General features: G+C 39.5%; 1 protein-coding gene across 1 annotated transcript in view; it reads left to right on the top strand.

The window, feature by feature from the left end:
- The window catches only part of CCDC171 (coiled-coil domain containing 171), a 310,063-nt gene extending 287,188 nt beyond the window's left edge, over positions 1 to 22,875 (top strand). Inside the window, exon 26 of the mRNA XM_047064791.1 lies at positions 20,424 to 22,875. Coding sequence (XP_046920747.1) covers positions 20,424 to 20,636 — 213 coding nt within the window. The 3' untranslated portion in view covers positions 20,637 to 22,875. The remainder of the gene's footprint in view (positions 1 to 20,423) is intronic.
- The last annotated feature ends 503 nt before the right edge of the window (positions 22,876 to 23,378 follow it).

Below are 23,378 nucleotides of genomic sequence, written 5' to 3' on the forward strand. Positions count from 1 at the left end.
GCTCATTTGTTGGAACTGATAATCTAGTTGGTGAGTCAGGACAGACTTACATGAAGCAGTAAGATGATAAATGCTCATGGAGTTTGAAGAGATAGATTTATTTGGACTAGGGTGGTTAGGGAATATTTTTGAAAATTTGTGTTTGAGCTTGATTTTGAAGGAATGATAGGGTTTGAATAAAGAATTCTGGACAGCGAGGACTATGTGAGCGGAAACAGGATGCTGCTGGCTTGTACACAATGTCAAGCTAGAAGTCGTGGTTTCGTTTCGTTTCGTTTGGTTTTCTGTAACGATGATAATTTTGTTTCTATAATTCTTCACAGCTTTCAAAATACACCCACGTACATAAGCTTATAAATATTTTGTGTGACCGTTCATGCTCTGTCTCTCTCTGTCCCAAAAAATAAATAAACGTTGAAAAAAAAAATGAGTAAACGTTAAATATTTTGTGTGATACAAGTATTATGAGATTCAGAGAACTTGGGGAGCATCACCCATAATAAGCCAAAGAGTCAGACTCCTGGCTCTTTGTAAACTATTGTGGCTACTACTTCTCTTTTTGGCCTCAGTCATCATTGTTTTCTTACTGAAGCCCCCTTATGACCAAAGGAAATTATCTTCCAGGTAAAGGCATGGTCTATGAACATGAAACAGAACAGGGTCTGTTGAGCCAGAGAGTTGGTGTGGAGCAGGAAAAGAAGGAGGAGAAAGATGAGCTAACTTTTTAATTTTGTCAATGTTTTTATTATTTTACTTTTTTAAAAAAATTTTTTAACATTTATTTATTTTCGAGACAGAGAGAGACAGAGCATGAACAGGGGAGGAGCAGAAAGAGAGGGAGACACAGAATCTGAAGCAGGCTCCAGGCTCTGAGCTGTCAGCACAGAGCCCGATGCGGGGCTTGAACTCACAGACCGTGAGATCACGACCTGAGCTGAAGTCGGATGCTTAACCGACCAAGCCACCCAGGCGCCCCTATTATTTTACTTTTGAGAGAGACAGAGTGTGAGCAGAGTAGGGATAGAGAGAGAAGAAGACACAGAACCGAAAGCAGGCTCCGAGCTCAGAGCCGTCAGCACAGAGCCCGACGCGGGGCTCGAACCCACGAACCGTGACATCATGACCTGAGTCAAAGTCAGATGCTTAACCGACTGAGCCACTCAGGTGCCCCAAGATGAGCTAACTTTTATCCAGTACTTTCCCTGTGTGAGACAACATTCTCAGAATCAAATGTGTGTTAATTTATTTAATACTTAAAACACCGCTATGGGTATATGGTATTTTTCGATGCCATTACCTTGATTATTTCCGTATCGTATGGCCCACTGGGTACTGAAGCAAAGATGTGAACACAGGCAGTCCAACTCCAGAGTCCACCCATTCATAGTGGCCGGGTGTGTGGGCTCTGGAGTGGGATTATTCTAATCCTGGCTTCACCTCTTGCTAACCATGTGATCCTGGTTCAATTACCAGTGTCTTCAGGAATGCTTCCGTTTCCTCAGATGTAAAAATGAGGACAATGGTAACTTCAATCTCTAGGTTTGTATGAAGATTAAAGAAAGGATATCTGCAAAGCCCCTGCTGTTATTATATAATGCTATTTCCATTATGTCCTAATCAACTGAGCATAGAATTACAGGTTGTACTTGTTCTCAAAGTAGGAAGGAACCGTGGAGGCCTCACAGTACCTCCCCTGCTCTAGGCACAGAGCATGGCAGTCAGTGTGAGAGCGCCTTCTGCTTGGCATCGTGATAGCTGTGCCTAAAAATGTGTTATTTAGTTAGTTTGCAAGATCCGTTGTAAATGCCTGATACATTGGTAGCAAGCGGAAATAGTGCTTTTATATTTTAATACTTTTTTTAAAAAAAAACAGATTTCATTTCTTAGGTTGTAAAATTAACATGGTAGTCTGCCTCATTTTTTTTTTTTTGCATCAATAATATCCAATTGTATTAAACTTTTGTTCATTTAAAAAGTGAAAGATGTGATCCTAACAAATCGAGCTACTTTGGGATTTGGCAGAGACAAGAAATAGGTACAACATGAGTTTGGGTAATGGAACAGCAAACAGTGTGTAGGACTATTATTATAAACCGTCTCTGCTTGTGTGTATTAGAAATCATCATTGCACATATGTTATAGAAATTCTGAGACCTTAACATTCATAGATATTAAAAATTTCTTTCATAGGGTGTTTGTGGAATTTTTGGATGTAAGCTTATGTTTATCATGGCATCGTTGAATACATTTTAAAAACACTCCACTGATTTCTGAACATATTTGCTTTACAATGAAAGTAAAATATTCAGCAATTAGAAATGGAGAGAAAAACTTTAAGATATTACTATGCCTAAAAAAATATGTGTTCCATTTGCTAAGTAACATCTGAAGGCTAAATATATAGCTTCCCCAGAAATGATGTTCATGAACAACGATCTTTAAAAGTTAATTGGGCTTAGGAAATCCACAAGGTTTTGCTTTTGAGTTAATATTTACGTTATTATCTATAACAGGCTGAAGCAGAACTATATAGGTGCCCTGAGCCCCAAATTTTAAAAATAATAACCCTAACTCATTTCTTTTTATGTTGTTAATAGTTGGTATAGTAATGGGGTGCCTGGGTGGCTCAGTGGGTTAAGCGTCCGACTTTGGCTCAGGTCATGATCTTATGGTTCGTGAGTTCAAGCCCCGCATCAGGCTCTGTGCTGCCAGCTCAGAGCCTGGAGCCTGCTTTGGATTCTCTGTTTCCTTCTCTCTCTGCCCCTCCCCTGCTTGCATTCTGTCTCTCTGTCTCTCAAAAATGAATAAATGGTACAAAAAAATAATAAAAAAATAGTTGGTATAGTAGGCTGAATAGAGTCCTCTGGAAAATTCATGTTTACTGAGAACCTCAGAATGTGACCTTATTTGGGAATAGAGTGTTTGCAGATTTAGTTAAATTAAGGTGAGTTTGTGCTGGATTAACGTGAGCCCTAAATCCAGCATATTAACAAAGCATGGCCTGTCATTTGGGGTTCATTTCAGCCTAGGAAATACTTCCTTTATTTTATTGATCCAAATTCCTGGTCTGGTTAAGATGTTCAGTAGCTTTGGGATAGAAGTAGAAAGATATTTTCGGGGTGGGGTTGGGGAGAAGGAATTAAAAACATTTAAAAATGGTATTCAAGTAGAATTTTCATTTTTTTTTTAATTTTTTTTTCAACGTTTTTATTTATTTTTGGGACAGAGAGAGACAGAGCATGAACGGGGGAGGGGCAGAGAGAGAGGGAGACACAGAATGGGAAACAGGCTCCAGGCTCCGAGCCATCAGCCCAGAGCCTGACGCGGGGCTCGAACTCCCGGACCGCGAGATCGTGACCTGGCTGAAGTCGGACGCTTAACCGACTGCGCCACCCAGGCGCCCCTAGAATTTTCATTTTAAATGAACCATCTATCCACGTTTTTTCAAGTTCTGGAAATAATGAGAGTGTCCTCAAATTAGACATCAAATCCTTAAAGTAAGCGTGAACAAAAATAATGCCTGTGGAACAAGAAAGAACAGCTTCATGATGGTTCCTGTTCAGATGGTTATCTGTTCAGAAAAAAAGATATATCAGAAACTCCCCAAATTTTTAGGGAGTTTTAAAAATTTAGATATTTTCAGTTCTTATTTTTTTCTGTAAAATGATACCATCAGAACTCAAACGTTTAAGTCTATGACTCATTCTTCATGAAGAATTTTATTTTTTATGTCATCCTGAAATGATGAATGAAGAATGATGAACTAACTAATTATTCCTTCACCACGTATTTATTGAGTACCTGTTACATATTACATGCCGTGCCACGTACTAAGGATATAGTAGTAAGAAAATAATGACAACCAATATTTATTGAGTGCTTCCTATGTGCCAGCCATGGTACCAAGCACTGTATGGATTTTAACTAATTTAATTCCCATTTTCCTTACCTAAGGGAGGTGGTGAGCTCTTCCTTTCAGACGAAGAAAGCATCAAGTGTAGAGTCCAAGACTTGAACTTAGGCAGTGTGAACCATGTCCTCACTCTTAAGCATTATATCATATTCCATCCTTACCGGGATGAAATAAGAAACTTCCTCTCAGGGATCTGATGGTTTCTGTGAGAGGGCAGACCATATACATGAATACTTATAATGAATTGTGATAAGTCCTATTAAAGAAGTCCCAGTGAGAAGTGATGATGATCTGTGTGAGGGCAGTAACAGTGGGCCTGGAGGAGGGTCACATAGCAGACAGACAAGGAAAAGTTGGCAGGACTTAATGAATAAGATGGATGTAGGGTGGCTTCATAATTGCTCAGCAATTCAGTCAAGATCTCCCCTCGCCTTGAGCTTCCGGTAAGAAGTGAGCAGTATTCAAAACAACAAATACACACTTCATGTAGTGAAAGATTTCCTTTAATTTGAAGACATGTCGCAGAGGCACTGCTACTCAAAGACCTGACTTCCAGAGCTTAGGGGGGCTTCTTCCGAGATCTGGTGATATCAGGCACGTTCAGGGTGGTGTGGCCATAGACCAAAGCTTAGGGAGTCTTCTTAGATTCACACAGAATGGCAAGGTGTGGTTAAACTCTGCTTTGCCCTGTTGTGGCACATCACCACCAGCATTGGTTCATGGTGGTGGAGGCCGGACCTCCCCATTCCTGTAGTTAGATTTTCACGTTTGATTACTGATAGGCTGGATACTTAGAATTGAAACCCTAACTCTGTCTTAATAATAGCTATACAGATCTGCATTTGGATGTCACTAATGAAGAGTCCTATCAGAAAATGACCTTTTCAGTGCCTTCTTCATCACAGAGCTTCACAAGGATACGTTTCCAAAGACAGTCCAGTTTATATCACTTTTCTTTTGCTTTGTGTAGCTTCCCCCCGCCCCCCATAATTTTCAGATTTTCAGAGCTCAAGTAAATGGAAATGGATTATATGCTTAGGTCAGAACATACCAGGAGATGAGAGAAAATGTGTAAATTATTCAGCTATGTTTTCAAAGTAAAGCATAAAAATTTCGATTTCTTAGCCAAACATATTTTCAAGGACAATGTATTTCATCAGAAAGGCCTAATAGCATGACAAAAAGTGACAGAAAAATTGTTGTCAAATTCATCCAAAAAGTGGATGTTTATGAGCAAAGGCTACATTCCGTCCTCTTGAACTGTGTGCCTAGACGTTTCTGCCGTCACTTCTCAAATGCTATTTTTTCTATTCCAAGTCATCTCTATATAATACTGTTACTAGTGATATCGTGGAAAAGCTAACTATAAATTGATTGCTAGTTGATACTAACTTTTGGTAATCTAACACTCAAACCTTTCTCTCAGAAGGGCCTAAGGCAGTTCAATTCTAAGGAATGGAACGTTAGTCATCTAGAAGTCTGCTTTTGAGCAGTTTAATGCATCACTATAATATTTCCTGTATTCCTGTCCAACTCAATACACGGGATGACTAAATTGTAGTCACACTAGTTGTGAGCACACACGGGCAAGAAGAAAAGTAGTTAAACCTCTTGCTGTGTGTGAGCAGTTCGAGGGCAGGCAGACACCGTGCACCTTGACCACCTATTATGAAGCTTTTTGCTGCCGTGTCGAGTGAAAGCGAGTTAATTGGGTGAATCTGTGGAGCATGTTAGGGGCCTGGTAAAGGGTTGCTGTCTGACAGCTGAATGTCAGCAAAAGCCAGTCAAGTGTAGCTGAAAGAGACCTGTCACAAAGTTCCCGCAGACTGGAGCACGGTTAGGAGGCTGAAATGTGGTTCCGTCTCACTTTCTCCCTCATTGAATCCAAGCACCTTAAAAGATTTTACACTGTATGTGTCAACTCTTGTTCTCTAAGCTGTTTCCCCCTAACCGTCCTGCATTCAAATGATTGAACAAAAGATGCTAATGTTTAGCAAAGTGAATGTAAATTCCCTCTTTTCCCCTTTTCTGCCCAAGCAGATAGACATTCAACTCAAGGGAAACTTTGAAGGTTCACATCAAACAATTAGATTTGGCATAGAATAGAATCTTTTTCTCAAGGGAGTGTCAAAATTAAAAATTAAAAGCTGTAGAGTAAGAATGCATGTTTCTCCGATATAGAAAAATGGAGCTTAAGGGAGCTAGGATTCCTGCTTGGGGGTCTTGAGCATGGGCAGTTGGCAAGATAACTTTCCTCTTGCCTTTCGTCACTGACCTCTTCCTTCTCTTTCAGAGTAGCCTAGCGTAAAGTGCCATGATGACATTCACCAGAAGGTCGAGAAACATAAGCATAGAAGGGAACAGTGAGGCCCCTCCTGACACTTCAGACCCTCCAGAAAGGAGGGATCGAAGAAAGTCAGAATTCAAGAAAGTGAAAGTGAAACTCTGTGAATTACAAATATTTTCAGAGAGAGAAAAGTTTAATATCGAAGCATGCCCTTCTCCATGGCCTTCCTTGGAATATAGATTGCAAAGCAGTCCGTTCATTTGACAGCAGCAAACATCTGGAGCACCTGCTAGGTGCCAGGCACCAGTGAAGCGACTGGTGAGAGAGGGACAAACAAACATCGGAGTTTACTGTGATGGGAACGCGGCTGTCGAGCCCGGGGCGGGTGTGTGGCTAGTGTGACTGAGGAACCGAACTTTCATTTCTAATTGAATTTTACGTTGAGTTAAAATGTAATTAATGAGAACTGGAACAACTACATGTGGCTCGTGGCCAGCGTGTTGAGCCGCACGGGTCCAAGCAAACAGCAGGTTGTGATGCTGTGTTGTTATAAAAGTCGGGGCGGCTTGTTGTGATAGCACAGAGTGGGGGCATCCCACCTGAACGTGAGGTGATAGGTGGCAGGGAATGTTTGGGGGCAAGGTGATACCAGAGGCGCGTCCTGAAGAACAGTACAAACCTGATGAAGTAGCCTCCTTTGAAAGGGAAGGAGCAGCATGGAAAGGAGACTCTTGGACAGGAGACCGGACAGGACAGCAGTGCACGCTTCAGGATAGGGTGTTGGGTGGTACTGGGGAGCAGAGGCGTCTTATGGGAAATTGCCTCGACGCCAGGCCAGTTACCCCAGAGGCCACAGGACAGAAGGCCTCCCAGAGCACATTAAGATACTCAAGTACATGATTTATCCGATCAATTTCAGACACGCGACGAGAAGCAGAAGCGATGCGGTAGGGAGCCAGCAGCGGAAGGACCATACTCCCTGATGTTTTGGCTGTGTGGTGTTCTTACGACCTGTGTCTCTCCACTGCGTCAACCTGCTCCACTCTTTGTGGAGTGGTGGGGACGGGGGCGGTGGTTTGACAAAGGGGGCTCGGGAGACAGAAGGTGCCTGGGCCACTCACCCATACTTGTCTTCCAGGAGAGATACGGGATAAAGATGTCCGGCCACCAGCTATAGCTTGCCACTGGGGCTGCTGAGCAGCTTTGGGGTTTTTTCCCTGCAGCTCTCGGGCCAATTTAAGAATGACATTAGCCTGGAAGTGACATATCTCTACCTTATGATGAGGTCTTTCCACGTCATCTGTAAGTAACCTGTCTTTGAGGGCGCTAACTTACTGCATTCTGAACATACGACTTCTGCCTGTGTCTCACAGCGTCTGGCAGTTTCTCCCTTTAGGTTTTACGACTTATTTTGAATTTCACTGTCCCGTTTTTTTTCTTATCTTCAGTAGCAAATTGGAATGCTCTTAAATAGCAAGGAAATATGCAATAAAGAAGGGATGAAGTAAGAAACAGAGATAAGTCTGAAGAGATAGCTTGTTTACAAATATCAAAAGTGCGTTTGGGCTAGAGAAAGGGAAGAGACACTGTCTTCAATAACTAAAGAAGAAAATCTTGGTAAACAGCTTTGAAGCCGATGTCAAAATCATTACCTTGTGGACATCCTACACTGAGCATGAACTGCATTTCAAGCAAGGGGAAGCTTTTTTGAAAAACTGGTGTGCCGGCTCTGGGGAAGTGCGTTTGAATGAGGGTTTTGATTCGTAAAGGACTAGTGGTGGAGGGTTTGTGGGCAGGTGCCCAGAGGAGGAGATGGGAAGGAGATGGAAGGAGGGGGAGATGCCTAGTGCTTCTCCATGCAGGCCTAGGGACTGGCATCTGGATTTTTAGAAAAAGGACCTACAGGTGTCAGACACGGTGAGACACTGGGTTCGTCAGAGTTGCCACAGTTTATAGGTGACAGAGAGGGAAGGGTGGGCATATGGCCAATTCTGGGTAGAGACATCACCCATATGGCACAGTGAGCCAGTTAATACGTTGCAGGCAGGAGCTGGGGGAGGGATCGCAGCTGCCCAGCAGCTCTTGAGGGGGCCTGCACAGGGGCATTTGAGGTCTTGTGTTGAGCAGGTCAGGGAAGAACCAGGGAACTGTAACTAATTCACTCCTGGAACCTCATCTGTATCCACAGAACGATGAGGCTGGAAAACTCCCCGTGCCCCGTGTATCAAAACTTAACACTACAGTTGTGTAGTTACATGGTGTTTTCGCAAATTCTAATTTAAGGAGAACTGGCTCCGGAGTGAGATTAGGACAGTGTGAGTTCCCTTGAGGATAGACAAGTTTAATGTGTGTAATTCACGGCTCTGTCACAGCACCTGGAACAATGTCTGGCGCATAGTAGGCACTCGATAGATATTTATTGAAAGGATTAATGAATGGAGCTGATTGAAGATACGGTGGATGTGGGTTTAGATATGTTTTATGCATTATGCGAGCATGGGGAAAATCTGTCATATGGAATTGATAATGTAGGGAATGGGTTCCTGAAATGTAATCTGTAGGTATATTATTTTGGAATTTTGTGGTTGCTGCACTATTCTCACGGTTCTTTAGGATGTCCTCCCTAGAGAGATGGGTTTGGTTTGAGACTGTTGGAAATGTCCTGCTTCTATCAGAAATAACATTCCCGCCTATCATGTAAAGGAAATGTCATTGCCAGCTAAGTGATTTGTTTTGGAACATACTCCCCAGTGCTTGCTGTGATTTGAAGGCATTCCACAGATGTGAACCCCAGATCAGATGATTTGTCTTACATCTGAAGTGTCTCTCTCTCCCTCTCCCTGGGAAATAGAGAGACTGTGTTCTTTTAACTAAAGGTAACCAGCCCCTCCAGAAAGGCCCAGCCACGGCACTGGTCAAAGAGAATAAAGACTGTTTGCAGCATTCTGTGAAGAATTGCTAGAAATTTTAGGTGTGATGTAGTAAAATGAGGGGACATAACTTAAAACAGCCATGGATGGGAGGGGCATGGGAAAAATGAGTTTCAAATTTCCAAATGTGAATGTATCGCTAATTTGGTTGGTGTATGTGATTGACACATGCTTTCCATGTTAGTAAGATTTAGGAAAGACTTCCCTTTCAAACAGCTTTAAATTTTAGATGACTCTTTCCTCCTTCTCCTCTTTATCTGAGAGCATGGTCATAATTTCACCCGGGGAGAAACACACTGCTAAAAGGTCTAAATTTATAGCTTTCAGATTATTGTTATATTTTTGACGTTGACTAAAAAAAAAAAATGTGTAAGTTTAAGAGGAAATTCTTCAATAATGAAAAAGTGGTCAGAAAACTTCTGCCTAATGGCTCCCAGATAGAGCATGACACGTGTACATTTTGACCACAGAAGTTGTAATTTCGCAGCTGGAAGGGCTATTTTGGAATAAAATGAAGGCACACAAGTTGTAAGTAGCCGCTCTACATAAGGAGTTGCTTTTGTGCAGAGTAGGAGAACAAGTTACTCCTTGGAATTACTTGTGTTTGCTCAATGTCAAATTGCAGGTATGAGTTAGGTAACGGAAGATGCTGAAATAGGAAAGTATTCTCAGCTAAATTATAAGATCTTTTCAGAATTTGCAAAACACTTGGTTAAAGACCTACCCTTTGCGACCTTTAACCACTTACATTTTCATTTTGACCACATATTTCAGAATCATAACTATACTAAAATACGGGTTTCAGTATACATAAAATTAGCCCTTTTTAATAAAAGGTTTTGGCTATAAAAGTAAGGCATGCTTATTGTAGATAATTTGGAAAATACAGAAGTTTTGAAAGAAAATGCTAACAATTCCAATAACTCAAAGCAAGTTATCACATGCGATTTCGTGTATTACCTTTTCACATATATGGTCTAGTGCAGGGGTTGGCAAAGTTTAAATCCTGTCGGCTAAATCCACCTGCCACCTGTTTTTGTATAGTCTGAAAGCTAAGTATGGCATTTACATTTTTAAATGGTTGAAAAAAAAGAAAAAGAATATTTCGTGATATGAAAATTACGTGAAATCCAAATTTCAGTGCTCATAAATAAAGTTTTATTGGAACACAGCCATACTAATTCATTTGCATATTGTCTATGGCTGCTTTGGGGCAAAACTGGCAGAATTTAGTAGTTGCAATAGAGAACATATGGCCTGCAAAGCATAAAATATTTATTATTTGATCCTTTACAGAAAAAGTTTTCTGACCTCTGGTCAAACCTAAACATTTGTCCATGTTATCCATAAATTCATAACTTTCAATTTTATAGCTGCATAATATTCCATCAAGTGGCTATAGCTTACTTAACTACACTTCTGATGCTGAATATGGGATTCTTTTTCCAATTTTTGTCCGTTATTATTAATATAATAAACCTAGTCATGTATGGAATTGTTGGGTCAAATGGTATTATCCACTTAAAACAGCTGCCAAATTATAGTCCAAATGGTTCTATCAATTTATATAATCACTACCGACTTATAAATGCCTATTTCATAATGCCTTCACTAACATTTAGTATCATAATTTTTTTAAATTCAATTTTGATTTGCTACAAATATATTTTTATTTTCCATTTTTGATTACTGTTGGGGATTAACATTTTTTCCCACTTGTTTGTTAATCAACCTGTAGTTTTATTTTTCAGACTGCTAGTTTTGTAGTTTTTGTTTATGATTCAAATATTGAAATTTTTTAAATGAAAAAATTTTGATTTTATTATTTATTTACTTATTTATTTGATTTTAGGAGTAGAGTTTAATGATTCATCACTTCCATATAACACCCAGTGCTCATCCTAACAAGTGCCCTCCTTAATGCCCATCACCCATGTAGCCCATCCCCCCCAACCTAACACCCCTCCAGCAATCCTCAGTTTGTTTGCTGTATTTAAGAGTCTCTTATGGTTTGCCTCCCTCTCTGTTTTTATCCTATTCTTCCTTCCCTTCCCCTATGTTCACCTGTTTTGTTTCTTAAATTCCACATGAGTGAAATCATATGATATTTATCTTTCTCTGACTGACTTATTTCACTTAGCATAATACTCTCTAGTTCCATACACATTGTTGCAAATGGCAAGATTTCATTCTTTTTGATTGCCAAGTGATATTCCATCATATATATCTACCACATCTTCTTTATGCATTTGTCAGTTGATGTATATTTGGCTCTTTCCATAATTTGGCTATTTTTTAAAAATTTTAACATTTATTTATTTATTTTGAGAGAGAGAGTGCAAGCAGGGAAGGGGCAGAGAGAGAGAGAGAGAGAGAGAGAGAGAATCCCAAGCGGGCTCTGCATTGAGCCCAAAGCAGGGCTCAACCCCATGAACCCTGAGATCATGACCTGACCCGAAACCAAGAGTCAGATGCTTAACCGACTGAGCCACCCAGGTGCCCCCATAATTTGGCTATTGTTGCTAGTGCTGCTATAAACATTGGGGTACACGTGCGACTTTGTGATTCAAATAGTTTTGAAAATAAAAACCATGGAAACAAATTTGAACTTTCAAAGCTTTACCCCCTTCATTCACACTCCAAAGATAATTAACACTTTATTGTGATTTCCTTTTTCAGAAAGAAACATACGTGCATGTACGGCTGTGTGTGACTCCTTTATATTTTTAAAATACAAATGGGTTCTCTCTCTATATGCACACAGAGTACTGAGACTTTTTTCACTTAGACATATTTATATATTAGTATTTACATAGTCACCTTAATTTTTTGTAATGGTTGTATTCTACAGTTGGGTCATACTTTACTTCACTTGAATAGCACTCTGTTGATGGACCCTTTGGTTTTACATAAAAACTCTTTTCCGTTAGAAACAAAACAAAACAAAACACCTGGTGAACGTTTATGAGTGTAGCCATAGAAGCAGTGCCTAGCAGTGGAATTGCTAGATGGATGGATAGGTACATTTAAAATTTTGTCTTCCAGGGGCGCCTGGGTGGCTCAGTCGGTTGAGTGACCGACTTCGGCTCAGGTCCTGATCTCACGGTTCATGAGTTCGAGCCCCGCATCGGGCTCTGTGCTGACAGCTCGGAGCCTGGAGGCTGCTTCAGATTCTGTGTCTCCCTCTCTCTCTGCCCCCCTCCCACTCGCACTCTGTCTCTCATTCTCTCTCAAAAATAAAGATTAAAAAAAAAACTTTAAAATTTTGTCTTCCTGCTAGGATGCCCCAGCTGGCATCCCTGCCTACCTACGTGGTCTGAGCTTGTCTGTTTCCCTACCTTCTCAGCAGTGGGTGTCATCAGACATTGAAATTTTTGCCTACTTATAGGTGAAAGGTAGTTTTCACTGGCATGTTTTGTGTTTGTCTTTCTTGAATTCTGAATGAGGTTTGGCACTTTTTCATATGTTTATTGGTTATTGTATTCCTTTCTTTCTAACCAAACAGCCAATTTATATCTGGGGCAGAGGCTGCCAGTGGTTTCTTGACACCTGTTTTCTCTGTTTCTTAGTAATGGAACCTCTAAATATTACCTGGGCCACTCAGGGGGAAAAGAAGTTACATTTCTGATATCCCTAAAGCTTAGTGAGATATGCAACTCAAGTTCTGAGCAATGGGATGTAAGCAAAAGTGTTGTGATTTTAGAAAGTGTCTTTAAACGTAAGTGGTCCTCTTCCTTTTCTTTGTCCTTCTTTCTTCTGCCTAGAAGGCAGACAAAGTGGCTGGAACTTATGCAGTCATTTTGGGCCCTGAGTTGGAAGGCACATACCAAAGCTACGAAGCCTAAGATAGAGGCGGTTTAGATGCCTGATAGCTTCAAACAGTCATATCAGAGAGAAATAAACTACCTTATTTAGGCCACTGACAAAATTTTGAGTTTTCTGTGACAGCTGAACCCAATTTCAATACTATACTATCCTTACCCTATTTTCTAATTAGGTTCTCCTTTTTCTTTTTTTTTTTTTAAATGTTTTTTTTAACGTTTATTTATTTTTGAGACAGAGAGAGACAGAGCATGAACGGGGGAGGGGCAGACAGAGAGGGAGACACAGAACCGGAAGCAGGCTCCAGGCTCTGAGCCATCAGCCCAGAGCCCGACGCGGGGCTCGAACTCACCGACCGCGAGATCCTGACCTGAGCTGAAGTCTGACACTTAACCGACTGAGCCACCAGGCGCCCCAGGTTCTCATGTTTCTTTAGTTGCAGGAGTCTGTTGTAAATTAAGAAAACCACTCGTATGGCTATCACGTGTATTGCACACACTTTTACCAGCTTGTCATTTCAGTTTTTCAACGGTATTTTTCTAAATAGTATGCTTACATTTTTATTTATTCAATTTTTGTACCTTTTTATATACGTGGGTATAAATGGGTATATTTACATTTCAAATTCTCTCTGAGTTGTTTGCAAATACACTTTTCTAAGACACAGTGGGAGGAAATAGCCACCTTTGCATTTTCTGGCCATTTCTAGCATAAGATCTTACCATAGGGTGTATCAGAATTGCCAGGGCAGGGGCAGACTGGGAGCACAGGGTTGTGAAGGGAAGTAGGAAAAGAAAAAAACAAAAGCTATCCGGGAAAATTCTTTGACTTTTTTTCCAACCTCAGTCATGTCAGGAGATCCAAGAGAGAAAAACATGGGAATTGTTATCTTGTCAGGCACGAGACATCTTTAAAGTAATTTCAAGTTAAAGTTTAAATGTTCTAGTGTAATTTAAAACTTCAGTGCTGAATTTTATCTCTGAATATAATAACATATAAGCTCCTTTGGTGAAAGGCTCGAATTTTAATTTTATGTAAATGTTATAAAATCTATTTATTTACTCCGGTACCATGGATATTCAAATGTGTGACCATAATAAAATATGTTATCAAAAATATAAACATTTATTTTTAGCCTGTAGTACAGTCTATGTACTCGTATTTCCCAGTTTCACAGATTCACAGAGATTTGTTGGGCCATTACTATGTTTATGAAAGAGCTCTGGGTATAAAATAAACCTGAGGCTGTCTTCTTTGGGCAGCGCGATAAGGTAGTGGTCAAGCATTAGGGGAGAAGAATCATAGATCAAGAGTCACATCTCTTTCTACTACGTTCCAAGCTGTGCAACATGGAGTGATTTATTCTACTCTCTGAGCCCCAGTTCTTCAACTGTAACATGAGGGTAACAGTGGTACTTTCTCAGTGAGTTGTTGTGAGAAGCGAGATAATGCCTATGAAGCTAAACCTAGCACCGTGCCTGACATATGTGTTCGATACATGTTAGCTATAACGTTAAATTCGGAACTTATTATCATCTGAGAACAGTAAAAAGAGAGGTAAAGAAGGGAAGCTACTAAACGCTATGCACTTTTGTGTACATTATTTCATTTAAACCTTGTAACAACCCTAGGAGGGATTATTCTTCCTACTCGCACAGGTTCAGTGACTTGTCAAAGGTCACGTGGCTAATACATGGCAGGATCAAGTTTGGAACCCAAGGTCTCTCCAACTTCAAAGCCCATATCCTTCTGACTATACCGTGCTGCTTTTAATTGGGACATAATCCGTACATACGTGAAAAACCAAATAGCAGATAGGAGACCAACACCATGAAGTAAGAACATGAGTGGTTTGTTCACCAGAAATCTTATTTAGTCCCAGATACTCTGCTAAGTGCTAGGAATACAAAGTCCTGATTCCATCACACCAGGTGCGTTATAGGGGAGATAGAAGTGAATACAAATAGGTAAAAATAGAAAAATAAATACTCATGAAGGAATATAAAAGTGTGGTGGGTGTTACAGCTAATGGCAGTTGATGAAGGGTGGGGCAAGGATCTGAAAAGGCCTAACAGAGGGAAACCTAGAGCAGAGTCGGAAAGGTGGGGGAAACATTTGCCCCACAAAGGACAGAAGGATATTCAGATAGTGGACGGATAGGAAGCGGGTGTGAAGTATGGGGACATCATGTTGAGGGACTCACAAAGTTCCATGTGATTCGACTGCAGAGTACAAGTGAGGAAATGGTAGATGGGGCCGGACAGAGAAGCAAAGAGCTGCAAAGTCACATGGCCAAGGATGTGCTTACAGGGAGGCACAGAGAATCAAGGCTGCTAGTTCAATTAACCTGCCATATCAACTGGGTAGTCAAGGCTGATTTTGAACCAGATAGATCAACTTTAGAGCTCTGGCTCTTAAACCAATGCTGAATGTCTACCTGAGGACAGAACTTTTGTAATGTGAATCACATATGTTGTTAATATCTTTTGTCTCTCCTTTATATTTGCTTCTATCTCTATGGTTGCCCTTCCTTCTGAATGTCTAGGTATCCAGGCCTCTTAGGTTGTTTTCTATCTAGACTCTCCACTGACTCACGTATCCCCGCATGTGTTGACGTCAGTTAGCTAAAGAGCCAAACTGGTCCGCACTAAAATTTAATGACTTATGGGGAGAAGAATGCATAAGATATTCCTGCAGGTTTGGCATTGGTAACTCAAAGTTAGAATTGGTAACTACAAGGAGTAAATATTTAATGATGTCATTGCAGGTGTATATATATGTTTATACACACACACATATATGTATATGTGTGTGTGTATATATAATGTATTCATGTAGCAAGTGTGTATATATATGTACACATGTTTATCAGGTGCATATAAATGTGTGCACAGGTATATGATTGGGCATTCCACAAGAGAAAACTATATAGGTAACTATTGCCAACTTTTGGCAGACTGCCGTGTCCTATGATGTCAATATGGCAGAACTGGAAAATAGGTAGAATTTGGTTATTAACTTGAAATATTTGGAAGGAAGAAGACTCTGTGATACTGAATACTGAGACTCTAGTGATAAGAACACATTAGCAGATAAAGTAGAGATGGCGAGAGAGCCTCATTGTAAGGCCCTCTTGTGGGTACTTTGATCCCTTCATCAGTTTTTGTGTGGCTGTGTGCTCTACTTAAAACAAGTCAATAATTTACAGAGCTTAAAACATCATCATGGAGGTCAAAGTAATAAAAAATGTACTACAGGATTTAACTGAATGAAGCCACATTATCTAAACTGTGGCTCGTCTTGTTATCTACTTGACTTTTTTTTTTTTTTTTTTTTTTTAGAACTCTGTGCAAAATGTATTGCTCCTATCTACATTCCCTCAAAATCTTAGGTACTATTTTGGGAAGCTGATTTCTGGGTCTCATCTGCAAAAGTTGGGTGTTACCACTAATGTCGTATGCCATCACACATGGCATTCTGTGGACCTGTAGAACTGCAGAGCTGTAAAGTATGTAGCTCCTTTTTTTGTAGGCATGGGATGTGTAGATGGACTCACTCCCATGCTTGAAATGGCCCAGCTAGATTGTAACAGAAGCAGGAGGAAAAACTGTAGTCTTTGCGTCTCCGGTCCAGTATTTTTTGCTATGTGCCTGGCAGAATCTCCAGGAAGTACTATCCTGCTTACTAAATCACATCACCGCTCCCTTGTCACCATACCAGATTCTGGAAGACTTAACTCGATCATAAATGCTACACAGGAGACAAATAGCATGGTATCATTGTTTCAGAAGCCTTGGCCTGCAAAAGGGCTTTGATTTATAGACAATTTATTGAGTGATTATCTTACTATTAGACTAATGCTTTATTTACCTTTTTTTTGTTGTTGGGAAAACACTCTTGGAAAACTAAGATATTAAAGCCTTGAAAAATAGCTATTGGACATGTCCAATTACTGTATTTCATAAAAATTTTAAAATGCAGAAATGTAGTGAACACATTTTGTATTGGGAATATATATTTAGCTGATGGACTATAACAGTTCAAATAGAATCATTTACAGCTTATTGAGTAAATAAAAGTGCTTCCATAAAGATCCACATGACACCTAGCTTTTATTTCAGGTAACTAATTTCGTTTTGAAAAATTGCTTAAATTTAGATTTACATGAGAGAGTACCAGAATACCTCAGCAGTTTAAAAAGTCATTCAAATGACCATGGACTTCACAGATTTAAAATGTAAGATCAGGTGGTGAATATTAACTTTTAATGGTCTCTGATAAAAAAGTTATTTAACTGTCTTGTACTCTGGGTGTTATATTAAAAGTGTTATGCTGTATTTCTGGATACTGTTTGAAACCAGAAAAATAGTTCATATTTACTTGTTTTTTTTTAACATCACATTCTCAAATCAAGATTTCACCAGAGATTTGTTGGCTTGTTTACAAGCTATTAAGTGACTTAAAATCAGATTTTATCCCATTTCATGAAAAAACAAATTTTTCTAGCAGTGAATAGAGTATAGCAAATGACCCTACTAACAAAAAAAGTGTTTTTACTTTACACAAAAGTAAATCTGTTTACTCGGTGGAGGGCATACCTTTTTGGGGGGTGTAAATCTTTTTAAAAAATCTCTTTTTCTAAGAGATTATTTTCCATGGTTAAGACATAAGGTCAGAAGACCACATGTAAGAAGTAAGACTCCAATTTGAAATGCTAGACCCAACATTCCATTTCAAGCTTATTTAGTTAAAAAAAAATGTTATGTGAGATGAAAAGATGCTTTCGATCAACATGGTAGAGAAAAGACATATTAAAAAGTTAAGATGAGAAAAGGCAGAAAGCGAACCCCTTTGTAGAGTGCCAAGACCCAGAGAATAATAAGGAGAAATGAGCAGTGAGACCTTCCCTAAAGGATTGTCTTCCTAATGTGTATGTAACGCGTTTGATTGTTGGAGTCACAAGCACAGGAAAGGAAACTTGAAGAACAGAATATAGAGTTGAGTAGATCATACATCCCTTTAACATTGCCAAACAGGAGTGACGACTGGTCAGTTTGGCACAGTTGGCCTCTTCTAGTCTGAGGCGTCAGAAGGAAGTACCTTCTGAGACGACCTGTCCTTCCTCCGTCTGATTTTCACGCTCCTCTCTTGTCATGTATAGTTTTCTCGGACCAGAACTTGAAATAGAAAGATGTAACAACAAACTTTTGAAGCCTCGCCTGACAGTTTCCTTTCATCATAATAAAGAATACTATGGCTGTAACTAAATCGTATTAAGAAGGAAATCAGGCCTCGCCATCTCCTGCTTTTCCCCGCATTCCCTTTACCCTCATTCAGGTCTGACAGAATGAGAAGCTAGCGGCTGGCACTCTAGTCTTTACACCCGCAAAATCAATCCGGTAACGATGCTGCCCATTTAGACACACAGCAAAACAAACAAACAAACAAACAAAATCAGAAAAGGTGTTTCTCTTGGCGGGAGGAGTGCAGGAATCTATAGCTCCAGCTCCTGATGTAATGAGATGCCTCTGTTCAGCTTCTGACCTGAGATGCTCAGGCCCCGTAGTACAGTTTTGCGGTTGAAACTTCATCAGTGCCGCTAATCAGGGTCAGCACCTGATCTCGGGATATCTTTTCCTTCCATCGGGATGAGCTAAGCCCTCTCCTTCATAAAGTCATCCAAGTGGTCATTTTAGGTGTTTTTTTTAACTTCCAGCATAAAAAAGGATGATTTCCGTCAGCTGTAGGCTTGCAGTGGAGTATCAAGAAATCAAAAGAAAAGAGATCAAAGAAAATTGCTGAACTAGGTGTTAGATGCAGCCATTGATTTTCCTCCAGTTGTAGTTTTAAAAAATCCACAAAAATGGTAACATATACAACAGTTGCATGTCTATTACTTTCCTAAAGCCAGCGATGACTTCCTTCTTGTTTTCACAGGTAGAAATGTTTTCGGAGAATGTGACATAATAAAGCATATTCGTATAGTTTGTATATGCTGCTTTATTGTCAAAACTGTAAGAGAATCTACCAAAACAATGTTTTTAAAAAAACTCTGCAATGTGAAGTGTGGTTTTCAATGGAGACACGTATGACTAGACTTATGGTCTCAGCAACGTTTATTTCCTGGGAATCTGGAAAATTCTGACGTACAATTGATCACTCATTACTTACTATCAATAAATGTCATAAAATAATACCTGGCTGCTTTACTGAGAAAACTTCATTCATGTTAACTACTGATTATCAGTGTTACTTAAGGCTTAAATGTATGGCTTCATCAAAATATTAATCCTGTTTTCAAGTATTTCAGATGTGTGGATTTCTTAAATTTGGCTTCCAGTAGTTTCTGGATACCAGTAATGTTTTAAAACATGTGGCCAATAGTTTTCATGTTGTAATCCCATGTTTTGATATATGACTTCCAAATACTTAGAACAGTTTTTATTAAAACAGAGTGGTGGCATTATTATCAAAGGAAAAGGCAAAAAGTTCATCTAACTACCATTTTATATCTCCGTGTGCTACTTTCTGCTGTATTTGTCAATGAAATGAGTCTGGCTGATAGATTTAAAAAATATGATACCCACCGTTCATTTTCTTTCTTTCTCTTTCTCTCTCTCTCTCTCTTCTTGAGAGAGAGAGAGAGAGAGAGAGCACACGAGTGTGAGCAGAGGAAGGGCAGAGAGAGAGAGTGAGAGAGAATCTAACGTAGGTTCTGCGCTGTCAGTGGGACCGTGGCTTGGTGCTAGATTCCACGACCATGAGATCATGACCTGTGCCCAAATCAAGAGTCAAACACTTAACCGACTGAGCCAACCAGGCACCCCTCGCAGTTCCTTTGCTAAGCAGTCAGATCTTCCATATTATATAGCATATATTATGTAGCACAATGAAATAAACACTCTTAGCATTGGTTTCTGTAAATTATCAGTGGAAGCAGAGGTAAAAATGACTGGTTGTATTGACTCTTTGATTCAATAACTTTATAAAATTTTTATACAGTGTTTTACTGCTTAGGCAAACTCTCCATGTCCTGCAAAGTTTGTGCCATGGAACACATAAGGGTATCAATCACATTTGGAAAATAATATTTCTGTAGTATCATACAGATTATGGCAAAATTAAATGGCAATTCTATCCCATTTCATATTACCATGATTATTAGCCCACTTTCCTGTTTGTGGTTTTAGATTCTGTTTAAGAGTTTTCAATTCTAGGGGCGTCTGGGTGGCTCAGTCAGTTGAGCAGCTGACTCTTGATTTCGGCTCAGGTCATGGTCTCACAGTTCTGGGATCGAGACCCACATGGGGCTCTGTGCTGAGCGTGTAGCCTTCTTAAAATTCTCTCTGGCTCTGCCCCTCCCCCACACGCACACGCACGTGTTCTCTCTCTCTCTCAAATAAAAAGATAAAACATTTAACAAAGAGTTTTCAATTCTATGTTTATTTATTTTTTCTTCTTTATATCATAGACAGGATCACGAGACCACTCAAATCTCTCCATTCCTTCAAGAGCTGCTCCTCCTGCTGACACAGTTGGTGTGGGGGAGTTTTTGCCATTGAAAGCGGAACTGGATACAACTTACACTTTCTTAAAGGAGACATTTATAAATCCTCTGACGTCATCCCTCTCCTCTCCAGTGACTATGTCTGCTAATGTCAAAAGACCAACTCAGATTGGATAATGACTTTATGAAATAAAAACAAAAATGCAGGAAGAGTTCACAGTACAATTAAAATCGTTTTGAAGGGGGATTTTCTTATCGGTTGACTTTTGTTTCAGCACAAGTAGCAGTGCATTTTTAAAAATCGTGTGATATCTTGATGCGTGCAGGTGCCTATATCTCCTTGAATAATGAAATAACCAACTTTTCCCCCTCTAAGTTTTATTTATTATCACAGTTGCTCATTTTTATGTAACATATTTTTAAATGTTAAAGAATGACACATTTTGGGTAATTTCCTTCAGACTTAAAAAAAATCAATAAGCCATTTTAGTCTCTATCTATCAAAGTTGTTTCATACTTGTCTATTTTAAAGCAGGACTGCAATACTTTAATAGGATTGAAAGAGCTATTTGAAATGTATGCCAATGATTCCTGTCATTTCATGGCAGTCCTGCCATGGTTCACTGAGCCCCCTCTTCTCTCTTGTCAGCTCGACTGAAGACAAGCATTTAGTTGCAAACTTTAAGCAGGTTGTGCAAAACAGAAATGATGTGACTGCTTCCCCTCCTGCACAATAATGTCACTCCTGGTCAATGTGAGAAGGTCAGGTTGCTCCTTGTAAAGCTACATGATACCACTTGCCCATTTGAACAAGTTAAGTTAACTGCTGAATCTGGTCCCTGCAGGCATTGAAAACCCAGCCTTTTATCAAGTCTGCATTTGATGAGAAAGTAGAGCAATTGTGCTGGCAGGATTTCTGTGGCATGGTTAGGCACTTCATAAGGACAGTTCCCGCACCAGGATAGCAGGTAATGCTAAATAGTGTAAGCTGAAAAACTTCCAGGTAATGGCTGTTCTGACCTTCAAAATAGACTCCTTTTTTGTTTTGGTTGTTGGTAGGACCCAAGAGTGACGCCCATCTTTGATGCTGACAGAATTTAAAACAAGGCCATTGCCCTGCATTTTCTGCCTTGTAGCACACAAAAGTAAAATTGTATGTCAGGCCGAGATGTCGGGGAGCTGACAAGATGCCCCAGTGACATTTCAGCTAGAAAGAGCAAGTGTCTTGCAACCAAGTGGTCAAATATCAAATAATAGGTCAAGCAGGAAGGAGCTGAGTTCTAACCACAAAGAGGTTTCTGGTAACTTACTTGACAAGCTTTTGGGCGCTTTGTGGCTTGACAAAGTGATGTTCTGTTGGGTATCGCTAGACAGACTGTTCTTTATCGCCTTCAGGAGATCAGACATTGACATTGATTAAACTCTTTAACCCTTAAAGGTTAAATCCTTGCAGTTTGCATCATGGTAAGTGAAGAACAAAGAAATATCTGTAATATGTATTTGTCTTTGGATTAATCTTTTAACTCCCTGGTGCTATTAATGTCTGATGTGAACTGTACTTTTTGACAGAGTTTTGATACAAAATCCATATTTTATATTATTTTTCATGATGGACTTTTTCATTATGGATACATTAGAAAATAACTGTATGTATTATGGAATCGATATTGTCTTATCTTGACAGTGACATTTGATTCAAATATAGCCAACTTCTGAGAGTTCTTTTTTATCGGCCTTGGTAAATAAAATGTGTATGCTAACTACTTATGTGATTAGCCAAATGAGCCAAGTGATTTATGCCTTCTGAGGTAACACTATTACTGTCATACCATGTAGCACGATTCTATTTCTTACAGTACTGAGCCAGCAGAATTAGCTTTATATAAATCTTTAGAAAGCTGTTTATGTGAAGTAAAATCATACCTTTAACCAAATTTCTCTTAATTCTTTCCCTGGAATTGTTTTTATTAGCCATGTTGGGATTTGAGTATTACAGAATATGCCCCGTGGAACGTAACATGCATGAAATTGAACTGACGAATTTATTGTAACACAGAAAACGCTATGGATTGTTTCTATGTAGATCATAGAATAATTTCTGTGCGTTTCAAAACACTCTCTTCTGGTGTTCCATACAATGATTAAGACCGTGTCTGTATAGAAATTGATACACAGCTTTTTAGCTCCTGTGACGTCGCTGAGTTTCCAGTTCCTACACTAGAGGAAAACAGTGTTGCCCTCTATCACTTATACGTCTGGGTGCGTGTAGACATATGTGTCTTTGTGCTGAATCTATTTCCAGACTTTACTGATTTAAGAAGATCAAGCACCTATGTTAACTTAGCCTTAGATAGTCCTTGGTTTTCTTGCCTTAATTTTACAATCTGTTAATGGGATAACACCATAAATAAATGTGTATGCCTCTCCATATATGTGCGTATCTGATTTTACAGATCCGTTTCATAGTGTAAATTCTGAACCACCAATTCAAAAGGATTTTTAAATCAAATCAAATCATGTCACATTTATAACCAACTAGATGCTAAAGGCCAGAGAAACTGAAGGATGAGCCTCCCGAGCAATCATTAGTATTCACAACCAAATATAGTAATTTTTATACCATATGCTTTTTTCCCAGAAGTCAGACCCAGCAGGAGGAGAAGATTTAATGACATATCCTATGGAGATCTGAGAAACTCTAGACTGCTTCTGAGCACGCTAGTGGCCAATCGCTGCAGACTTGAGATCTGTGTTCTGTTGGCAAAGGACAGTTGCTCTATCAGCTTCTTTACCTCCTTAAGAATGATATATAAAGTAGACATTTCTCAGGAGAATGACTTCAAATATTTTTGTAAAGGAAAGGAATTTTTCTTTACACCTTAGTACGTGGAGTTTCTTACTAACCTTCTGTGATCTAGA

Source organism: Lynx rufus, unplaced genomic scaffold (genome assembly GCF_022079265.1).
Source record: "Lynx rufus isolate CCGP_SWC_20201006 ecotype Redwood Valley unplaced genomic scaffold, mLynRuf1.p SCAF_10, whole genome shotgun sequence".
Taxonomy (NCBI): Eukaryota; Metazoa; Chordata; class Mammalia; order Carnivora; family Felidae; genus Lynx; species Lynx rufus.